The sequence below is a fragment of the Tachysurus fulvidraco genome, chromosome 7 (genome assembly GCF_022655615.1).
Source record: "Tachysurus fulvidraco isolate hzauxx_2018 chromosome 7, HZAU_PFXX_2.0, whole genome shotgun sequence".
In the NCBI taxonomy this organism is placed as follows: domain Eukaryota; kingdom Metazoa; phylum Chordata; class Actinopteri; order Siluriformes; family Bagridae; genus Tachysurus; species Tachysurus fulvidraco.
Genome location: NC_062524.1, coordinates 7830373 through 7851984, shown reverse-complemented (window position 1 = coordinate 7851984; position 21612 = coordinate 7830373). Strand labels below are relative to the sequence as shown.

Below are 21612 nucleotides of genomic sequence, written 5' to 3'. Positions count from 1 at the left end.
GAGCAGCAATTTGTGCCCACGTACAGAGCAGTTTGTGGGCTGAGGAGAGGCGAAGAAGGGAGGATCAGCAAAGAAGAGCAGATCCAGACACACACTGCAGTCAGCTCAATGCGATAAAACACGTTAGGAAGTTGCGGAGTAATAGATTTTAGCTGCTTGGCCACCCTTCCCACATGGTTTCCCCTTTTAATAGTTGGTAGGGTACGAGGGGTGGGGGCAGGAAAGGAAGAAAAAAAGGGGTGAAGTCAGCAAAACAAAATGCCGCCGTTAAATCATCTCTGCAGATCCTGTGTCAGGGCTGTAATAGGAAAAGAGGCCATCGTCGGAAAGGTTACTGCTTGTCCAGATCTCTCGCTCTCGCTCTCTCTCTCTCTCTCTCTCTCTCTCTCTCTCTCTCACACACACACACACACACACAGTCTTCAAGCAGCATACAATCTGACTCATTGAGCTATTATCAATTCGAAGTAGTTTAAGTTCCCATAACGAGTAACATTATAATCATTGGCTCATTTGTAATCAATCACACGGCTGTTAACTTCTCAACTCTGATTGATCAGAAGGCGATGATTCATTTTCTGTAAAAACACGCCTTAGACTGTAGACTATAGTCCAGGCTACAAGGTAAAGCATAGATTTATATTCACTCTAAATAATATTGTTTCTAATCAAACAACTTGCACAGAGTTTTTCAGACGTTTTCTGTAACGGGACGATTATTCCGCATTTAGGGAAAAAGCCATATAGGGAGACTCCCTTTACAAATGAGGGATTTGTCGACCTCGCCATCTTATAGAGTCCGAGGAAAATGACAGAGGCTGATGAGCGAACAAGTGTTTAAAGCTGTTATATACTGTATACTGTTACAGAGCAAATCTATGACGAGTCGTTCTTTTAATTATTCGAATGTTGTTAGCGTTGGAAAATTTCAGTTGTACAAGGGGGAAATTCTGTTGGACCTTCGGGTTGGAATAACGAACTAAAACACCCCGATGTTGATTATATTTATATAACAGTACCTCGTATTGTGTTTCATTTACTCCTCAGTGAAATCTTAAATATATTGTTACTAAATAATTGTAAGTCAGTTTAACACTGATGGCACGAACGAACACATACAACCCTTATGTTTAGTCTCGTGTGTATCAATAGTTATGTCTCTTTGCTCTCTTTCTATAACAAGCTCACATTTTTAGTCAAAACTTATGTCTGATATCTAAAATGTTTTACGAAGCAGAGCTTCAAGTGCTTGTAAATAAACATTGCCTGCAAATATAACATCACCTACTAGACTTAGCTCAAGAACAGGGCTTATTTTATTCCAATGTTATCAAAATGAATATTCGTGCTGGTTTATTTAGAAGCCTAAATAGTATAAAAAGTGAAAAGAATCTCTAAGAAAAGCCTAGCACTATGCTATCAATGGAGGTTGATAGAAAATAATGCCTTCATGACTGAGGTTCACAAGTTTAGCTAACAGATGTTGGAGTGATATGAAAGTAAGAGCTAGAAACACACCTTTCACACTATCTACTTCCTTTCCCATCCAGTGAATGTTTTGGTTGATGGTGTGTTTGGCTTGACTATGATTTGAAAGGAAAGCCATGTTCAGGTGGCCCCTGTATCATATGACTGTAAATAAGTAAATTAATAAGGAGACATAAAACTGTATGGCACGGTACACAGAGTGAAGTCTGCTCCGACAGTCCTAGCACAAAATGTCTAGGCTCAGAGTTCTGGTGGGCTTTTGTGTGCTGCTCATCGCTGCCACTGTTGTTGTATAAGCACAAATGGTGCTTGTCTGCTGCCAGGCACACTGAGCTTTTTGTTATGCCGTTAACCAGATTTCCCCATGAAAGCTCTCTCCGCTCTCTTGCTCTCAGTGCTGTGAGCTTGGCACAGGGAAGCAGAGAAGGATGAAGTGAGAGGAAGGATCATGGAGGAACAGGGAGCCATATGATTGTGTGCTTGGTTTGGTGAATGAGAGAGAGATGAAGCGGGGAAAAACAGCGCGCTGAGACATGCTGGAGCCCATCCCAGCTAAAGTAAATAGATCATAATAAACACTGTGTATGAATCCACCTCTCTCATTTACTGTGCTTCACTTGTTCGTTTTTTTTTTTTTTGTCCCGTCCCGAGTATGTCTAGCAGAGCGGATCCTGTCGGACACGCATGCCATCCCTGAAAATAAATCAGCTAGGACAGGAGGGGACACGCGCGCACACACAGTGCACTACAAGCCAACGCTCGGCGCTATTAATTAGCCCAACCGAGAGTCATTCATCACAGCGGCAATAAGGTGAAAAAGTCAAGAGTTTATTACAGCTCGCACAATGCCGAGGCCACAGCTCGGGGACCCCACACACGCACACACACGTACACACACGCACACACACACGCGCACACACGCACACACTATCACACATACACACTAAGGTTTAAAATGGTAAGGAGAATAATAAAAACTGACATAAATACATAAATAATTTAAAGATTCCATTTTAAAATGAGTGCAAAAAAGGTTTTTTTTGTTTTGTTTTCAAAATCAATCACAGATGATAATGATGGCATGAAAGGCACATGACAAATACACAACTGCTCAACTGGTGCAACATCCATTTCAAAATGGGTCACAATCTCACACCATACAATATCCTACAGTATGCAATTTACAGCTATCTTGGACGTAAACATAAAATGCAAGTCAGAGCTTCTAAACACCATCGTAGTGGAAAGAAAATCAGCAATCGTTCTTCGATAGGATGTAAACAAATAGTATGATATAAACCATGCGTCTACTGAAAATGGATACCTAGCTAGATAGATAGATAGATTCAGTCTAAGCTGACAACGTTTGCTGGAAAAGTTTCAAGTATGGTTGCCGGAAAGTACACAACACATTAACAAACCAAAAGTGAAAATCAGAAAACACACTATAACTAAGAACATTAGGGAAACTACAGCAAAACTACAGACACTAAAGCAAAACTACAGCAAATCTACAAACACTAAAGCAAACCTACAGACACTACAGCGAATCTACAGACACTACAGCGAAACTATAAACATTAAAGCAAAACTACAGACTCTACAGCAAAGCTATAAACATTACAGCAAATCTACAGACACTACAGCAAAACTACAGACTCTACAGCAAAGCTATAAACATTACAGCAAATCTACAGACACTACAGCAAAACTACAGACTCTACAGCAAATCTATAAACATTACAGCAAAACTACAGACTCTACAGCAAATCTATAAACATTACAGCAAAACTACAGACTCTACAGCAAATCTATAAACATTACAGCAAAACTACAGACTCTACAGCAAAACTACAGACTCTACAGCAAAACTACAGACTCAACAGCAAATCTACAGACACTACAGCAAAACTATAAACATTAAAGCAAAACTACAGACGCTACAGCAAAGCTATAAACATTAAAGCAAATCTATAAAAATTAAAGCAAAATTACAGACTCTACAGCAAATCTACAGGCTCTACATCAAAACTACAGACTCTACAGCAAATCTACAGGCTCTACATCAAAACTACAGACTCTACAGCAAAACTATAAACATTACAGCAAAACTACAGACTCTACAGCAAATCTATAAACATTACAGCAAAACTACAGACTCTACAGCAAAACTATAAACATTTCAGCAAAACTACAGGCACTAAAGAAAAACTACAGACTCTACAGCAAGACTAAAGTCTTTATAGCAAAACTACAGACTCTACAGCATAGCTAAAGACTTTACAACAAAACTACAGACAAAACTAACACTACTGCAAACCTATAGACACTACAGCAAACCAATATATACACCACAGGAAAGCTGTTTGCTGTTGCAATTTTTGTTTTGCTGTTGCGTTTTCTGATTTTTAATTCATATTAAAGTACTATTAGATTTTCTATTGCTTCCGCAGTTATTATTATAGCCTTTACGTTTTATCATAGCATTCTCTGATTTGCGTTTTCGGTTTGTTACCATGTCCTGCACTTAATGGCGACCATATTAAAGGGCATGAAGACTTAAGAATCCCACATGGGGACAATTCCCAGCTATCGCGACAGAATATAAGGCAGCAGAGCTGTCAAAAAGCACTGTGTGAGCCATCGTAAGGGCACATCACAATTCTGCCTACACATGGCAAAAATAAAAAAGTAAGCAATACCAGCAACACACACACACACATATACACACACACACACACACACACACACACACACACACAGAGCTTGCTAAACCTTCTAATTATTTTCTCGACTGATCATTATGAACTACATTGTAAATATCACTTGTCATATTGATATAGAGTCAGTAAATATATAATCTACAAGAAAGAAATACTGTTGTTTTTTTTTTTTGATTTCTCTACTCACTACATTCTATTTCACACAGCATAGGCAATAAGAAATGAGAGCAGCACAGGGTTCAGTTCTAAAGCAATCAACGTGTGTTAACAGAGAGAATAGACAACATTCAGGTTAAAAACAAGGGATTACAGAAAGATGGCAGGCAAAGAAGAAAAAGAGAGGGCTGCACGGAATTGTCCAGGATTGCACAAAGGCCACTTGAAGCAGGCAGCTACATATCCAGCGTCAGAGATACTGTCCAGTACACGTTCGTAAACTTTAACATCTCCATCCAAAATGGCTACCTAAAAGTCCACAAGATCCTCTTAGTCCTCTTATAGAATCCACTGCGGCACCCTTTAAAATCCCTTTAATTCGCAAGCTTTCGATTCCATGTGTAATATGAAATTTGAAAAAAAGAAAGAAAGAAAGAAAAAAAGTGCTTTAGCTCCTGAAAGTTTCTCTGTGGACCAAAAGAGTCAACGTGTTAAATTCCATGGTTCTGAGCAGGAAGTGATGTCAAAGGAGACGGTCAGAGGAGGCCGTCGTCTGCGAACTTCCTGCCCCGACCTGGACGCCGCTTTTCGTAACGATTTAATCTGCCTCTCTCTCTTTTCTCTTTCTCCCTCTCTCTGTCCCTCTCTCATCTGTCCCCAGATTTTTTAGGGAGGAGCGTAGGTGAGGTGGGAGAGGTGGCGCCCGGCTCTCACGACCTGTTCAACGCAAAGATAGAGCAGTCAGTCAGGGCAGCACACCTTCACGCCACAGCTAAGGCCTACACAAATCAGATCATCAAGAGTACTTCACTTCATGCCGCAAGACAATTTACAGTTCACTGCCGCTGTTGGTCTAGTTTTTAAAATCTCACTGTGAATCAAAGAAGAAAAGTTCTCACGCCAATCAGTTGATCTCATGCCAAGCAGTTCCAACCTGTAAAATGCCATGACTGCAGGTACAACACTGATCATCAAATCTCACCATGACTCGAGTTTCCATCCCTTTTGTTGTGTATCATAATTAAAGCAGAAATCCTTCTGGTATTATTCACTAACTACGATGAAGCTAAAGAGAAACGTATATAGTGTATAAGCTATATATAAAGTACAGATAATGACTAACATTCTGATATGCTGAACTTAAGAATTCGGGACATTCATTGCAACATATACATAAATAACTGGTTCGGGACACTAGTCTGTTTACAGAAAAGCGTGTGCTATGTTTACTTACAGAAATACATCTGAAAAATATTTGGTTCACTTCCTGCAGTCAGGTTGATTCAGGATCGAATCATTCTCACTGCAATCCGAACTATTCTAGAACATGCTTCCAAACCGGACTGAATCCGTCTCACTCGAGGTGCTGTCATGGTTTTGTGTTTGAACCGAACATTTATAATTCTCACTCTAACGTGTGGTTCGATTCCAGTAAGAAAGCGGACTGACTCGGAATCGACTCACGACGTTAATCGAATATTTGAGTTTCAGGTCAACGTATTTTGTGTAGACGACAGCTGCCAAAATGAGCTGCGGGGTGCAAGCTGAGCCAAAGGACAGAGCTGTAGTGCTGCAGAAACACAATGTGTTCTGGATATTAGAAAGGAAGAGAATAATGAATCACATGATCTAGAAATCGCACTGAATCGGTCACGGCGTAGCAATAAAGCACGGAAAGATAAAAGGAGTTCATTGAAATGAGCAAATGTGACAGTGATGTTAAGAGAAGTTAAAAGAAGTCTGTTGTGGTTATATTAGTGAAAAAGAAATTTGTTTAATCATGAGCAAAATTGTGTCTCTATACACACACACACACACACACACACACAAACATGTGCGACACACTCTCACCCACCGGACGAGGTTCTCGTTGTCGCCAGGCCCTTTGCAGGTTGTACACTCCGTCCTCGTGTCGTCAGCTTTAGGTTTTTTTTGCAGCACCGATTGCCGCTGCCTTCGTTCCCGCGGTGCCGGTTCCTATGGAAACGCAAGCTATTAGAGCAGTGTGTGTGCATCTTAGGCTATGAGTGTAGAAGAGCTGAGGGTGCTGTGCAAACATTCTCTTGTCCTTCTCTTTGCAATATTAGAGACAGATAAGACAGAAAGATAGCATTACTAGAAGAACGGGGAAGTGAGAGTTCACCTCTATCTTGTCTTCTTCGCAGATAGACACCCTTTTCCTCTTCTGGCCCCGGGTTCTCTGTTTAAGACAAAATAAAATCCTTAAATAGACTCAGAACACTAATGAGTTCAAAACAATAGCACAAGTCTTTTTCATCACATCTGAGAGTTAATTTGCCTGTAACAGGCTGTATTGTAGCTGGCTATTGTAGTGAGACACAATGCTCCTCAGTTCAACTCCATCACTACTGTTGGTTCACTACTTCACCCTGTTGGTTCATTTCACAATGACTCACTAGATTTCACTGTAAAAATAAATAAATAAATAAAATAAAATAAAATAAAATAAAGAATGTGTCTGGATGTCTCTTCCTAAAATGCAGACAATTAAGTATATGATTCAATAGAGTTGTTTTATTATTGATTCTGTATTGCATGAAGGAATTGTTTTTATTAAATGTGCGATGGCCTGGAAACCTTTTTATGACGAACTGTTTTCGGATGGATGGATGGATGGATGGATGGATGGATGGATGTTGGTTAGATGGATGTTTAAGTCTCCAGATGGAATGGTTGGATGGGTGAATGTATGGAAATGTGGGTTGATTGGTGGATGGATAGATGGCTGGATTGTTGTTTCGTTAGTTTTAGTGGCAGCCATATTCTAATAAAACACACTGATTTTTACGGTCAGTATTAGATATGTATACCAGGAAGTAGTAGCGTCTGGTAGACGATGAATTCTGGTAGCTCAGTGTATTCTCCTCATCTACATAACAGCTAATAAAAAACATCAGTGCAGCGCAAATCAAATCAAACACTGGCATCTTAACTGGACGCTGCGTGCGCCTTTTTTTAAAAAGGGGGAAGAAAAATCGACAACATATTTAAACAGATTGGGAAAACAATTCCATCTGTCGCCTTTGGCTTGCCATCACACGGCAGATGGAACGCTTATCATTATAAATGCTAACTGCCTCCGCACTGCCAGTTGGCTCTTGAAGCCTTCACCGAACAAAGCTGCTCATTTATTTCGTTTATTCCGTACCGGCAGTCTCGATTAAGGGAACCTATTAAAGGCAGAGCTTCTGATGGAGGAGATGCGAGCAGGTAGAGGGCTGACGTGAGCAAAATCTCGGTTTCGTTCCGCTCACGGAATTAAGATGATTTGGCTAAAATCGATCTGTTAATTAAATCCATCACTGCGCTTTTAACGAGGCTCGAGTCGATTCTCAAAGGAGTAGAAAAATTATCCAAGCGCATGGAAGAACAGGAACGCTGCAGTGGCACTGAGAAGTGATCACATACTGTTTACTGAAAAAGTTAGCATTCCCATCCAACCTACCTCCACAGTTCCTAGGTGGAGAAAAATGTACCTATATTTAACAATCAATAAAAATAAAATGGCAGAAATTAAACATTCGAGGTGTCCAGCAACGAGACGGCGATCTAAAACATACGGTAAACACAAATAAACATGTATAAAGCATTTTTGCAGCTGCTTTCATCCAGAGCGACTTGCATTTGTTTCATTTATACAACTGAGTATTTCAGGGTTAAGAACCTTATTCAAAGGGCCCAGTGGTTGTTAGATTAGTGGTCCTGGGATTTGAACTCACAACCTTCAAATCAGTAGTCCGATGTCTTAAACACTGAGCTACCACTTTCTTCGAGATGCATATACAGAGTTATAAAAAAGAAAATTAGTCAGTTTTGTCATAATTCTCTCAGCTTCCAGATCTGATTTGAGAACAGCAGGATTTTAGCAATTTTTAATAGTTAGAAAAGACAGAAGAGTAGAAAAGAGAGCAGAGATAAAGAAGGTGAAAAAAAAAATCACTGGTAATATACTTACATACACTGGCAATTTCTTTTGCTTTACTTGCCATTATCTCCTATATTTGTCTATAGGGTACTGTATTTTACCCATGCTTTATTAACCTGACTGCATGAACAGCTGGATGAAACATTTCCACCCATCAGAGATGCCCTTGGTTTCTAAATTAACATTTCGTGAGAAGGACCCAGAAATGATAGCTCTGATTCCAAACCAGACAAAAAGGTGTAATAAAATATCACCGTGACATTTATGAATTCGCTCGGTCAGGCCCTTTAAAGAAGGCAGGTTCTGAGTGACTGGGACACACAGGGGCAGAACATCAGTGTAAAATTTCTCTACCTAGTCTAAAGTGGAGGTTCGGCAGGAGGTCGATTAGCTGCTTCTGATAAATAGGGAAGTGGCTTTACGAGGGCTTTGCGCTGCTGCTGTGGTGCCGTGTTAAAAGGCATTAAGAATGCAAACGTGGGGCTCCTTTTAGCGGCTGCTGCACCGCGGTGTGTGTCTGAAGATAAATGCTGCATTGAAGTGCCTAATTCCAGCAGAGAGAGAGAAAGAGAGAGAGAGAGAGAAAGAAAGTGTGTGTGTGTGTGTGTGTGTGTATGAGTGAGTGAGTGAGTGAGTGAGTGAGAGCGAGCAGGGGGTGAGGGCTTTAATCCAGCTGTTTTCTGTTGAAACTCACAGAAAAATACATTAACTGTACACCAGGGGTGAGACAATATATCAGTATGATGCCATGCACCATAACACCAAAATCTAAAATACTTCAATTTATAATTGTAATGTTAGAGATGCACATAAAATGATAAGATGAACGATAAACAATCACCCCGGCCACCACGCAGCACCTTGTGCTCTATGAAGTAAAACCAATGGGAGTCTATGGACCCATAATTGAAAGAAAACGCACACTTAATATCGATATTGTGGTATTGTTTAAAACATTTCATCCCTAACACATCTATCTGTCATCCCAAATTTTTAACTGTTGCTTAACCCAAGCTCAAGTCTCATATCTCAGGTACCTCAAACCCGCCAAAATTCTCTCCAAGTAATTGAGCCCAGTTAAGACTTACTGTACACACTCCTGATAACCTCCAGGTATGGTAGTAGGACTCGGATCCCAAACTGTTGAGTTGATCCGTCTAGAACGTCATCTCTGGCTTCGCATACACTTAATGTTCATAGTATTTATGAGATCATTTAGGAAACGACACACAATCTTCTTCTGAATGTCATTCTCTTGTCAATAAATGTGCAGATATCAGTGAGGGCAAAGCGCCAAACTCTCTCTACAGCCTGAGAAACTAGACGATACACTAAACTCCGAGAAACATGATCGAGAAATAAAACGCATGTATAAGGCTAACGAAGTGATATTATACTGTTTTTTTTTTTTTTTAATTTGTAATTATCTAACAGAACGCAGACATAGACCATGATATCAAACCTTTTGCTTCTGCAGCTAAAGCTAACACACACAAACCTGATCAGTCAAGAGGAGATTAAACAGCAGGCTTAAAGCGCAAGGCAAACACTGGAAGCTTTTCGAATTGTGCGGCTTTTCCTGTAAAATTCATTATCGCTCGATAGGCGCCACACTTTCAACGTGCCTTCAGTCAATCCTTCTAAACAATAAAAGGCTTAGTATTTTATCTCCGGAGAAACGCGATGTAAAAGGTTTTGAGGTGCAATTTACCAAAATGAGCTTTCACAAAAAGAAAGCAGTCGCGACCTTGAGAAGTCTGAGAGAACGGACCATAGAGCGCGTCGATTATCTCTCATTAGCGAGGGCCGAGCGATCAATTAGAAATCAATTAACAAGGCCGCTTTGCCTGGAGAGATGCAAAGATTAAGACTAGAAAGAGTGAATAGATTAAGACTAGAGTAAGTGAATTAACAGAAGCTCAGATGCTTGCAAGTTGCAAGATTTCGTGAACCGTATCCCATTTCTTTCAAAGTTTGTTTCGAAACCTATGACCCGAGCCATGAAAGCAGAGCAGCAAAGTGATTTTTATTAAATAAATAAAATAAAATAAAATAAAATAAAGAGTTCAGAAATACAGATTACACTGTACATCAAAAGGTGCCTGGGAACCAGCCGGTATTTATGTAATCAAAGATACTTGTTACTTAGTGTACAAAATAAATCTGCACGGCTCAGTGCAAATCATGACCAAGCAAAAAAAAAAAAAAAAAAAGGTTTTTAAAAGAAGACGTCATCCATTCAGGACACTTCCACAGACTTGTTAAATTGCTGAGTCTTAAAGCTAGAGCTGGATGACATTGCTGTCTCGAATCTCATCCTTGTCTACAATGTTTAGGAGTAGAGCGTATATAACATCTAGATTTAACATAATACCGATGTGTTTAACTTCGAAACTGTTCCATATTTAAAAAAATGGGAAATTGTTTAATGGACATACATTTAAGTATAAAAATGATAAACTATGATTTGACAGTTCGATGAGGCAAAATCATCAGCTTCGTGAAATTAACACACCACCAGGCTGCTGCTTATTATTTTTCTGCTGTGGCATGTTTTAATGGCTCACTTTATCCTATGAAAGACTCCAAAAGATAAGTACCTGGGAAAAGCAACGTTTGAGACACATCCACAAGTGTTGATCATGGGATACCATCGGTGTCAGTTTGTTACCTTTACTAACACATATATAACATGTCAGTTATGTGTATATGGTGTGTGTGTGTGCACATGATGATCAGTGAACATTCTGAATCCCCATGACACCCACCGTGCCCCTCAGCTGAAGTTTTTTCGGCTCAGGTGACATGTCCTGAGGGATGAATTTGATTGGCCCTTTGATCTGTCTTCTGGACCTCTTGGTGCCATCGGGAAGCGTCTCCATGGCGATGTCTGCCTCATCGCTGCTGGCCTGGTCGCACTCAGAACACTGCCTAAAAACAGGAAGGATAAATGACAAGTCACTTTGGGTCTCTATTATTGATGGGTAATATATTTGTAGAAAATAGCTTTACGATGAACTAAAGCTACACAAACGCCTCCGAAGACGTCTGCAAACCGGAACAGATAATCAGAATAAAAAAATGTTTATACGGCCCGATATTCACATCAGTATGTTGTATTTTAAAATGTATAAATTATGCACAGCTATAGAGCTTTCGAATAGAATTATGAGACCTTTCTATTGGAAGTTGAATGGGTTTCCATTATAATGCGCATGCTGAATATGAATATCAAGGTTTACTCCAGAGCGCTGTTGAATTCTCACATCTGATTGGCCGGAAGGTGTTCGTTCATTCTCTATTCTTGAACAGCATCACTGACGCTACTTCTACAACGAAAACGTCTATACTAACAACTCAATCACAGGGACCCATCATGGAGGACGCTCTATGTAATCTAAATCTGACACACGATGACGTGGGAAAATTCTCTGAAAATCTCTAAATGTTCTCTGAAACAGGAAATTTCTCATTGACAAGCTACATTTCATTGTTCTTACTAAACTGAAGAAATCACGAAGGAACGAGTTTGAATACCTCCAGAAGTAATAAGGAATTAAACCGTTTTGTGGACGCTTCACTGCATCAAACAAACAAAAGTGCAATATTTTGGTCATTAATAAACAAATATTTGTTAGTAAATATGAAAAATCCTTGCTTCTGATTGGCTGTTTTTGAAACCCAGCTTTGGTTGAAACTGATCTTGATCGTAACATTAACATAAACAGTAATATTCATACAGTAAGAAACTATTAATAGGCTAAAATAATAAGAAGTCATTACAATAATCATATCGCATAGTATACTGATATGCGTGCCGGAGGGTAACCAGGGCGTCAATTATGCCAAGTTGTTTTCATATTTGTAAGGAAAAATATATCCGTACAACCTCAAAGAAATACAGACAGCTGACTCCTCTAATTCTGTCCGACCGCTATAAATATTGACGATTATAATTACATGTAATTTTGCATCCCCGTCAAATGTTATTTTGCGGTACTAATTTACACCTGGCTGTGAACGGCATCGCACTACTTTTACATGGATTACATGAATTACGCAAATCAAAAGCTTGAGGCTATCATCAAACAAACGCACGAGGGCAGCGTCTATGATACCGCTTTGACTGACAGCTTAATCATAGGAGCAAATCCTTAAACTTGACTACCAACTGTCGAACCAACACACAGCTTTTCGATTAGCTTATCTCATAAGAAATATCTAATAAAGATGAGTGCTGATGTTGGCGCAAGGAATATTGCTCGTTAAGTGCAAGATAAATCTTTCCCCTTATGTTCGTCCGTATGGAGTACATCGTTTAGATCCTGCTTAGTATTTTTTCAGGGTTTTTTTTTGCACACCAGTAGCTATTCTTGGTTTTCTTGGGCATTCGGGTGAGAGGTGGATCCAGGCAGCCCAGGTGGTAGTGAAGCTTGCATGTGTCGCACAGTAACAGGAGATGCTGGTCTTGGTTCTTCTTACAGATCCCACAGCTGCAAATGAGAGAAACACAAACATAGGTAAACTGATCAGATCAGTAGCACGACTCTAATTATCTATTATTTGGTGTTCCAGAAATAATGTGATGTCTTAAATTGTTATGAGTAAGAGTAAAACAGAGGTTGGTGAGCGAGCGACTGTTTATAGCTGCTGTAACGAAGCATATAAAGTAAGAAGAGGAAATAACTTGTTTTTTTACGAACACACGCTACACAAAGTTAAACAAAAACAACACACAATCAAAAAGAATGATGGTTAAGAAATATAATCCATCTATCTATTCTCTACACTGCTTATCCTGCTGGTTTGCAGGGAACCTGGAGTGTGTCCTTGGAGACTGAACGCACAAGGCAGCGTAACACACTGGAAAGGATGCCAGTTTATTTCAGGACACAATACAGAACACACACACACACACACACACACACACACACACACACACACACACACACACACACACACACACACACACACACACACACACCCGTTCATGTCAATCATCCCACAACGTCTGTCTTTGGACTAGTGAAAGAAACTGGAGTACCCAGTGGTGGAGGTGGGAATCGAACCCCCAACCCTGAAGGTGTGAGGTAAAGGAAGTCTATGAAATCTAATAATCATTCATTCATTCATTAATTTTCTACCGCTTATCCGAAATCTCAGGTCACGGGGAGCATGTGCCTATCTCAGGCGTCATCGGGCATCGAGGCAGGATACACCCTGGATGGAGTGCCAACCCATCGCAGGGCACATACACACTCTCGTTCACTCACACACTACGGACAATTTTTCCAGAGATGCCAATCAACCTACCATGCATGTCTTTGGACCGGGGGAGGAAACCGGAGTACCCGGAGGAAACCCCCGAGGTACGGGGAGAACATGCAAACTCCACACACACAAGGCGGAGGTGGGAATCGAATCCCCAAACCTGGAGGTGTGAGGCGAACGTGCTAACCACTAAGCCACCGTGCCCCCCTATATTATAATCATATACATTTTTAAATAATCTGCTCTACTATAAAGAATCTCTACACTAGAGTCACTCATTGGAGAGCCTGTGTTGCCAAGTTTAGTTAAAAGAAACTAGAGTTTCGTTAGTTAGAAGAAACTCTAGTTTGACATTTGACCTCGATGTGACCTTGACTCTGTTTGGGTCAATTCCAAAATCTAATCAGTTGCCGATTACAAAGATAATTCCAAATCCGTCCTACGATCATTGAGCCACTTGTTCTTTAGATATCATGCTAATGATTTGTCTTGGATGGATTGACACAGACAGACAGACAGTCTGAAAAGATAATGCCTCAAGCTCTCAATGGCAGAGGCACAAAATTCTAAAGCTAGATAGAACAGCTGATATCTTGTTCTTTCTAGTTGGAAATATTTATACATCAATAAGCCAAATCTTGTGAATATTAGCTTATAGTAATAATGATGATTATAATTTTGTGTGCTTTTACTCTAGCTGCTGCTTTAATGGAATTCAGCTGACACACACACACACACACACAAACAAACACAAACACACACACACACACACAAAAACACACACACACACAAACAAACACAAACACACACACACACAAAAACACACACACACAAACACACACACACACAGAAACACACAGACACACACAAACACACACACACCCTAATGATCGCTTATAGCAAGATATTAACATGAATTGCTCAGTAACAATTGTAATGAAATATCACGCTGGCCTTTATTATTTATATGTTACTTTTTTTTGTGTTGAAATAAAAAAAAAAAAACGTCTTAATACCTTAATAATAATAACTTAATAACTTTATGTAATGCTGAATTAATGAGTCATTATATCAATGTCTTAAAATACAGAGAATAAGTTGACATAATGACATGAAATTCGACAAGCTAATGACTGGAAATAATGACATAGTGTCTTGGAGTTTTGAGTCCAAATAGCATTTTGACAATGTGTCGTACAGGGCTTCAAAACAACTAGGGTACGTGTCCAAAGTGCTGAGATCTTCTTTTCTTACATTAACAACTGAAACTATTTTATCTTGGTTCACAACTGAAACAATTAAATGATATTTGCACATTTAGTGATAATTAATCCTATGATTTTTCTTATGAATTAAAAAACAAAACAGACCAGACACCTCATACATGATGTGTATGTAAAGTGTGTATTTTTTAAATAAATTACTCCTTGTCATGTTTCTCAAATCATTCCTGAGGATCAGGGAAAGCTGTTAATATAAAGAGTTGTACTTGCTCTGAAACAGTACAGAATAAATGGAAAGTTTCTCAGCAGAACATTACACAGAGCATCACACTGACGCCACCGAATTAACTCTCACTCGCACGCACTCACTCACTCGCGCACTCACACACACGCTCTCACTCGCGCACTCACACACACGCTCTCACTCGCGCACTCACACACACGCTCTCACTCGCGCACTCACACACACTCTCTCACTCTCACACACTCTCTCACTCTCACACACTCTCTCACTCTCACACACTCTCTCACTCTCACACACTCTCTCACTCTCACACACTCTCTCACTCTCACACACTCTCTCACTCACACACACTCTCTCACTCACACACACTCTCTCACTCACACACACTCTCTCACTCACACACACTCTCTCACTCTCACACACTCTCTCACTCTCTCACTCTCACACACTCTCACTCTCACACACTCTCTCACTCTCACACACTCTCTCACTCACACACACTCTCTCACTCACACACACTCTCTCACTCGCACACTCTCTCACTCGCACACTCTCTCACTCGCACACTCTCTCACTTGCACTCACTCGCGCACTCTCACACACTCTCTCACTCGTGCACTCTCACACACTCTCTCACTCGCGCACTCTCACACACGCTCTCACTCGCGCACTCTCACACACGCTCTCACTCGCGCACTCTCACACACGCTCTCACTCGCGCACTCTCACACACGCTCTCACTCGCGCACTCTCACACACGCTCTCACTCGCGCACTCTCTCTCTCACACACACTCTCACACACACACTCTCACACACACACTCTCACACACACACTCTCACACACACACTCTCACACACACACTCTCACACACACACTCTCACACACACACTCTCACACACACACTCTCACACACACACTCTCACACACACACTCTCACACACACACTCTCACACACACACTCTCACACACACACTCTCACACACACACACACAAACACACACACAAACACACACACGGCCCTATAAGTGATTTAAAGAAAGCATGATTCATCAGACAAGGCCACCTTCTCCCATTGCTCCCCTGTCCTGGTCTGATGCTCACATGTCCATTGTAGGTGCTTTGGGTGTTGGACAGGATTCAGCATGAGCACTCTGACTGCAGCCACACAGCCTCATACTCAGCAATCTACAATGCACTGTGTTCTGGCACCTTTTTATTCCAGGCAGCATTCATTTTTCAGTAAACTGTGCTACATTAGCTCTTCTGTGAGATCAGACCGGACGAGCTTGCCCTGCATCCCCACAAGCATCAGCAAGCCTTGGTGCTCATGATCCTGTCACTGGTTCCCCAGTTGTCCTTCCTTGGACAGCTTTTTGTAGGTACTAATCATCCCACTGCACTGGGAGCAACGTAAAATCCAGAACCAGTCGTCTCGCTATGACAATTTGGTCATTTTCCTGCTTGCAACATATGGAGAACTCGGTGTTTTACAATGCTTGATTGATGTGTTGTGAAATGTGCCAACAATTAATTGTGCTCTGTACATTGCACATTGAAACCAATTCGGTTGTTGATGGCAACTAATCTGACCTGTAGAGCACTGCTGGGAGACTGCTGGACTTCCCTGGGCTTCCACCTTCCTTCTTGCTTGGCTTTCTCTCTTTGGGAGGCTTTAAAACAGCTGGAGAATTCAGTTTCTGCAAAAAAATGTACAAGATGCTTGTTAGCAAGAAAAAAATGTACAGCTTAGGCAGAATCAACACAATTCGGAAAGATTTCTAAATCATTTTTAACGATTTTTTTTTTCAGGCCATTTCGGTCGTATGTGATGAAAAAAAATTCTCATTTTAGCGGAAGTTTTGTTGGAGCTTAAGTTCAGCAGAAGCTTCGATGGAGATAAGGAAGTTTACTGTGCAGAAAAAAGATGCAGAAAGTCAGAGGACTTCTTGATTTTCTCGTGGCATCTCCGCTGAGTCGTGGCTGTCTGGGTTAATTAGAAAAATGATCTCATGGGCTGCAAAGCCACAGGAGCGCAAATGCGTTCTCTAATCTGTGCAAAGCTCAGTTTAGCGTGCTTTCTCGCTTATGGCCTCAGAGACAGCTGAAGAGACACAAAACACTCCACGCTCGGTGCCCTCGGCCACTGCTCACTTACAGCACGTCTCAAATTTATGCGAGATTAGAAAATGAAGTGCTTTGCTGCCTTGTGCTGCACTTCTGGGAAGGTCAGCGTGCACTGACTCTTGTAGCTCACAGTGAGTAAAATAACGCTATACTACCTCAACATGTCTTTTTTTTTTTTTTTTCCTTTCCTTGCATCATGACACTCCATAAAATGACAGCCATAAAATATTTAAACCTCACCAACATTTGTAAGATCACGATGCGTTTCAGGAGCCTGGCAGGGAGCATGATGGGATACTTGCACCCAGTTGCAGAAGGCTTCCATTAATCATAGATTCCTTGAAGTTCTCGATCTTTTCATTTCAGTTTTACTCGAATGAACTTCTCTATGAAGTGAGCTGCTGAAATCTCTCGCTCTTGCCAGCTCTCTCTTATGACTGATATGCCCCACTGGGGACATCAATAATTTGGGGCTAATGTACAGACGCCGGTGACTGATCTCAAACGAAAATGTAGCAGATAGATGACACAAAGGCATGAGCCACTTTGAGTGATGTCGCTACTTAAACGCTGCACGTTTTCTAATTATGTGATTTATGGCTGTCATTGCTGATTCTCCTGTGCTCTTGCTTCAGACCTCGGCTCTGCCTCCTTTGCCCTCGTCCCATTATCAGTCCGTTTATTTGACCTGCTCGGAAACGTTGCGGTTCTTTTAATCAACTGTTCTTTTACATGCTTATCCATTTCTTTAGTGCAAATGAATAAAACCCTGCAAGTGGGTCAGAGTTGTGCTGAGAAAGGCTTCAGGTTCATTTTTGTGTTATGCATATCATATGTGCAAATTACTATAGGTGTGTGTGAGTGTGTCTGTGTGTGTGTGTGTTTGTGTGTGCGTGTGTGTGCGTGTGTGTGTGTGTGTGTGCGTGCGTGTGTGTGTGTTTATGTGTGCGTGTGTGTGTGTGTGTGCGTGCGTGTGTGTGTTATGATACAACATGTTACAACATATTAGTTTGCAACAAGCTGGAAAATAAAACCTTACTTCAGAAACTGATGAGTCTGATGATACTTTGATTTAATGCCCAAGAAATGAAATTTAACAAAAATATTATAAAAAAATGATATACAAAAATGAACATTTCTGATTAAGTTATTTTTTAATTAATTTTGTCACATCAGCTACCTCATGTAACTTTCTAATGAGATATATATATATATATATATATATATATATATATATATATATATATATATATATATATTTTTCCCCCAATAATTTGTATAACAATAAAAGAAAAATATTAATGATATCCACAATATAGCCATAATTGTTTACTTTAACACCGTACTGTCATAATGTACAGCCCTAACTTCTTTCCCCTCTCTGGCAATTTGTTAGATAAACTTCTTTTTTTTAAATGTTTACAAAATTAAACGATTTAACACAGGACAGAAGAAAGCAAAACAGAAAAAAAAAACGGTTAGTAAAAAATTTTACGGTATTAAATATCTCCCGCTTAATTAAGATGCACCACGGATCGGAAGGTTGCAGGGTCGAATCCCAGGCCCACCAAGCGGGCCACTGCTAGGCCCCTGGCCAGGGCTCTAAAGTATAAAATGAGATAAAAATTTAAGTCGCTCTGTATAAGATCTGCCAAATCCCGTAAATATTCAAGATTCAAATGTATCATCAAATGCTGCTTCCAATCATCCAAACTATTAAATAAAAAGAATTCATTAAATAATTTTCATTGTTCATTTATCAACTAATTTAGTGTTTGTTGTAATTGCTTGTTCTAATGGTTTATGGTTTCTATAGTGACTCGGTCATAACCGATCGCAGTAATAAACAGATAAGAAAATGGAGAAAAAAAGTAGAATTGTTAAGGTTTATTGTAGAGCTATGAATGTAGATGTATATGTTATATAGCTTAGTTAGTTTTCGACAAAAAAAGTCTTGTTTTTCAGACGTTCCATGGCAGTAAATGTAACTATACTGTAAGTGGGTATAAAGTAGGATGTTTCGGGTTTGTGTGTATCATTCAGTCTCTTTATCTACGGTGCAAATCAAAAGTTTTTAAAACCACATTGCAATTCGGCGCTGTAATTTTATCATAAAGACAGGTTAGAAGGTGCCAGACCTCTGCACTTCCTACTCATTAAGTGGCTGTCACCCATAGCGACGCACTTCGGCGATGCAGTTGCCATAGTGAGCGGGAGGAGGTCGTGGAGCTTTTAGTGGCCAAAGACAGGTCAGTCAGTTAGCACAAATGAAAGAATTTCACAAACATCACAGTCATTATGGTGAGGTGAATTACCCAATGCTAGCAACCCTCATGTGGTCCTGCACAGTTCTCCCTCAATCTCTATTAATTCCCACAGAGTTGGAGAATACAGAAAATATCCAGGTACTAAGTCTAAAAAAAAAAAAAAAGCACTTAGGAGTGGAAGAGAACAGCAGAAATCATAAAGGATCTGGTACATTATAAACTGCAACACCGAAAAAAGATGCTGGCTCTATTTGTTTAAAAAAAAAAAACAAAAAGAAAAAACACTGAGGCAGATACTGCAAAAAAAAAAATAAATAAAATAAAATAGGCAGTGTATTGATGCATTCTACTAAAACTCATAACCTGGAATTTCTGAACTCCGACTATGAAAAAACCAATAGAAATGGAGTCAGATTACAAACCTCACTCAAATATCACAATATTTAAAAAAATTATTTACATACCCCCACCCCCGAAATTCCTGAACTTTAACTAGAAAAACAACAAAATAAAAAGCAATTTGTATTTTTTAGAGCAGAAGAAAAACAACAGAACAATTTACTTTAAAAAATATATAGATTTTAAAAATTACATTAAAAAAATACTGCATAGTGTGTAAATATTCAATAGAAACCTTTGCTGCTTCAAATCTTTCAAAAATCTGGAACTATTAGTTTAAAGATAGAATATTTAATCATAATAGCCATGATATCTTGAAAAATAGAAACCTGTTTTTCGACAATAAAAAAATTAAATAAATAAAAACCCGAAAACATAAAAAATGGATGAGAGACGAGCGAGGACAGAGGTCGTCTACACTAATTCAAATAACCACCCAAAACATATCCGAACTGTGGTGAGCAGAAAAACATCTCTGAACACACATAAGGCTGAAGCATGAGTCTGATGTTCTACAGGAGCAGATGAGTTGGGGTTGTGGATGAGAGATAAAACTCATCCCTTAACCTGTTTTCATGAAACCTGTTGTATAAAGTACAAAATGTTGTATAAAATGTCTCTTTTAAAGAAATGTCAACCGTTCCAAAGTGTACTGAACTTACATCTTCGAATGCTTTTAAGAAGCTGACGCATGCTGGTTCGGATAAAGCACAGCAGGTCTGATTCCAAGGAAAAGCGTTATCAGAGGTAATCATTTCATGGCCATTTTGATTATTATCACACACCTATTATTTTAAATGGTTGTGTGGTGTTTTTTTTTTTTTTTCTTTCCCCCAGATCATTTTATTTGAAGCAAAGTGGCACACAAATGTGTTTTGTGGAAAAAGAAACAGCGAGATAAGCAACGGCAACTATAAGATCAGATCTCAGAGAAGCCCTTCCTGTGAGAACTGAACTTTCTGTGAACTTTCCATAAATGCTCATCTCCACAAAATTAGGCCACCGGCTTCCTGCTTTATCTCGGAAACTTCCAGAAATGTAACAATGGCTAGCTACGAGAGAGAAGCTAACTATTAGTGTAACACACAGCAGGGCCAGAAATGATACACACACACACACACACACAAATCACTGTGGAAGACATTACACACTGTGTTTTATCTAAAGGTCTCAAAATATTTAGATTTGTCACTGTTAAATTCTTGATTTTGATTGGTCAGATGGTTACAAGCTAAATCACTGGATAACAGGAACCTGTCTCTAAAAGCAACTATAAACAGTTAAGACATTTAAAGTCTACACTATATGCATTCATGGCATCTGCACTTACATTTTCATCACGATTTTACAACGAAGTAATTGAGGGTTAAGGGCCTTACTCAGGGGCCCAGCATTGGTAGTTTGGTAAACCTGGGATTCGAACTCGTGACCTTCTGATTGGTAGACCAACGCCTTACCCACTAGGCCATATAAAAAGAGTGATGATCAAAAGATTTTTTTAATGATGTAATACTAAATGACACCAGACTGCTGTTGAATTCCAGAGACTGGAAACGTAAATTTTACCATGTGAAGCGGATGGAAATGAAAAAAAATCAATATTTTTTTAGGAAGGAGCCCCCAATGTCAATGTTTCGTAACAAAGGTCAGAGGTAAAGCTGCATCATCAGCTAGTATAAAGAGGAAAAAAACGCTTCAGGACAATCATGAAGTAATATCAATTCTCAACATTCAACCCCACCCTCTCTGTCGATGAAGTGTGACCTATT

General features: G+C 39.8%; 1 protein-coding gene across 3 annotated transcripts in view; it reads right to left on the bottom strand.

The window, feature by feature from the left end:
* phf14 (PHD finger protein 14) overlaps positions 1 to 21612 on the bottom strand; it is a 79637-nt gene that overhangs the window by 24978 nt on the left and 33047 nt on the right. For 2 of the 3 annotated variants that reach the window (XM_027133776.2, XM_047816094.1), the window contains exons 12-16: positions 16644 to 16750; positions 12675 to 12806; positions 11082 to 11244; positions 6511 to 6567; positions 6223 to 6344 (exon numbers count right to left, since the gene is read on the bottom strand). In XM_027133776.2, coding sequence (XP_026989577.1) covers positions 6223 to 6344; positions 6511 to 6567; positions 11082 to 11244; positions 12675 to 12806; positions 16644 to 16750 — 581 coding nt within the window. Of the gene's footprint in view, positions 1 to 2295; positions 5085 to 6222; positions 6345 to 6510; positions 6568 to 11081; positions 11245 to 12674; positions 12807 to 16643; positions 16751 to 21612 lie in introns of those variants that run through there. The other variant, XM_047816095.1, reaches the window with a different exon arrangement.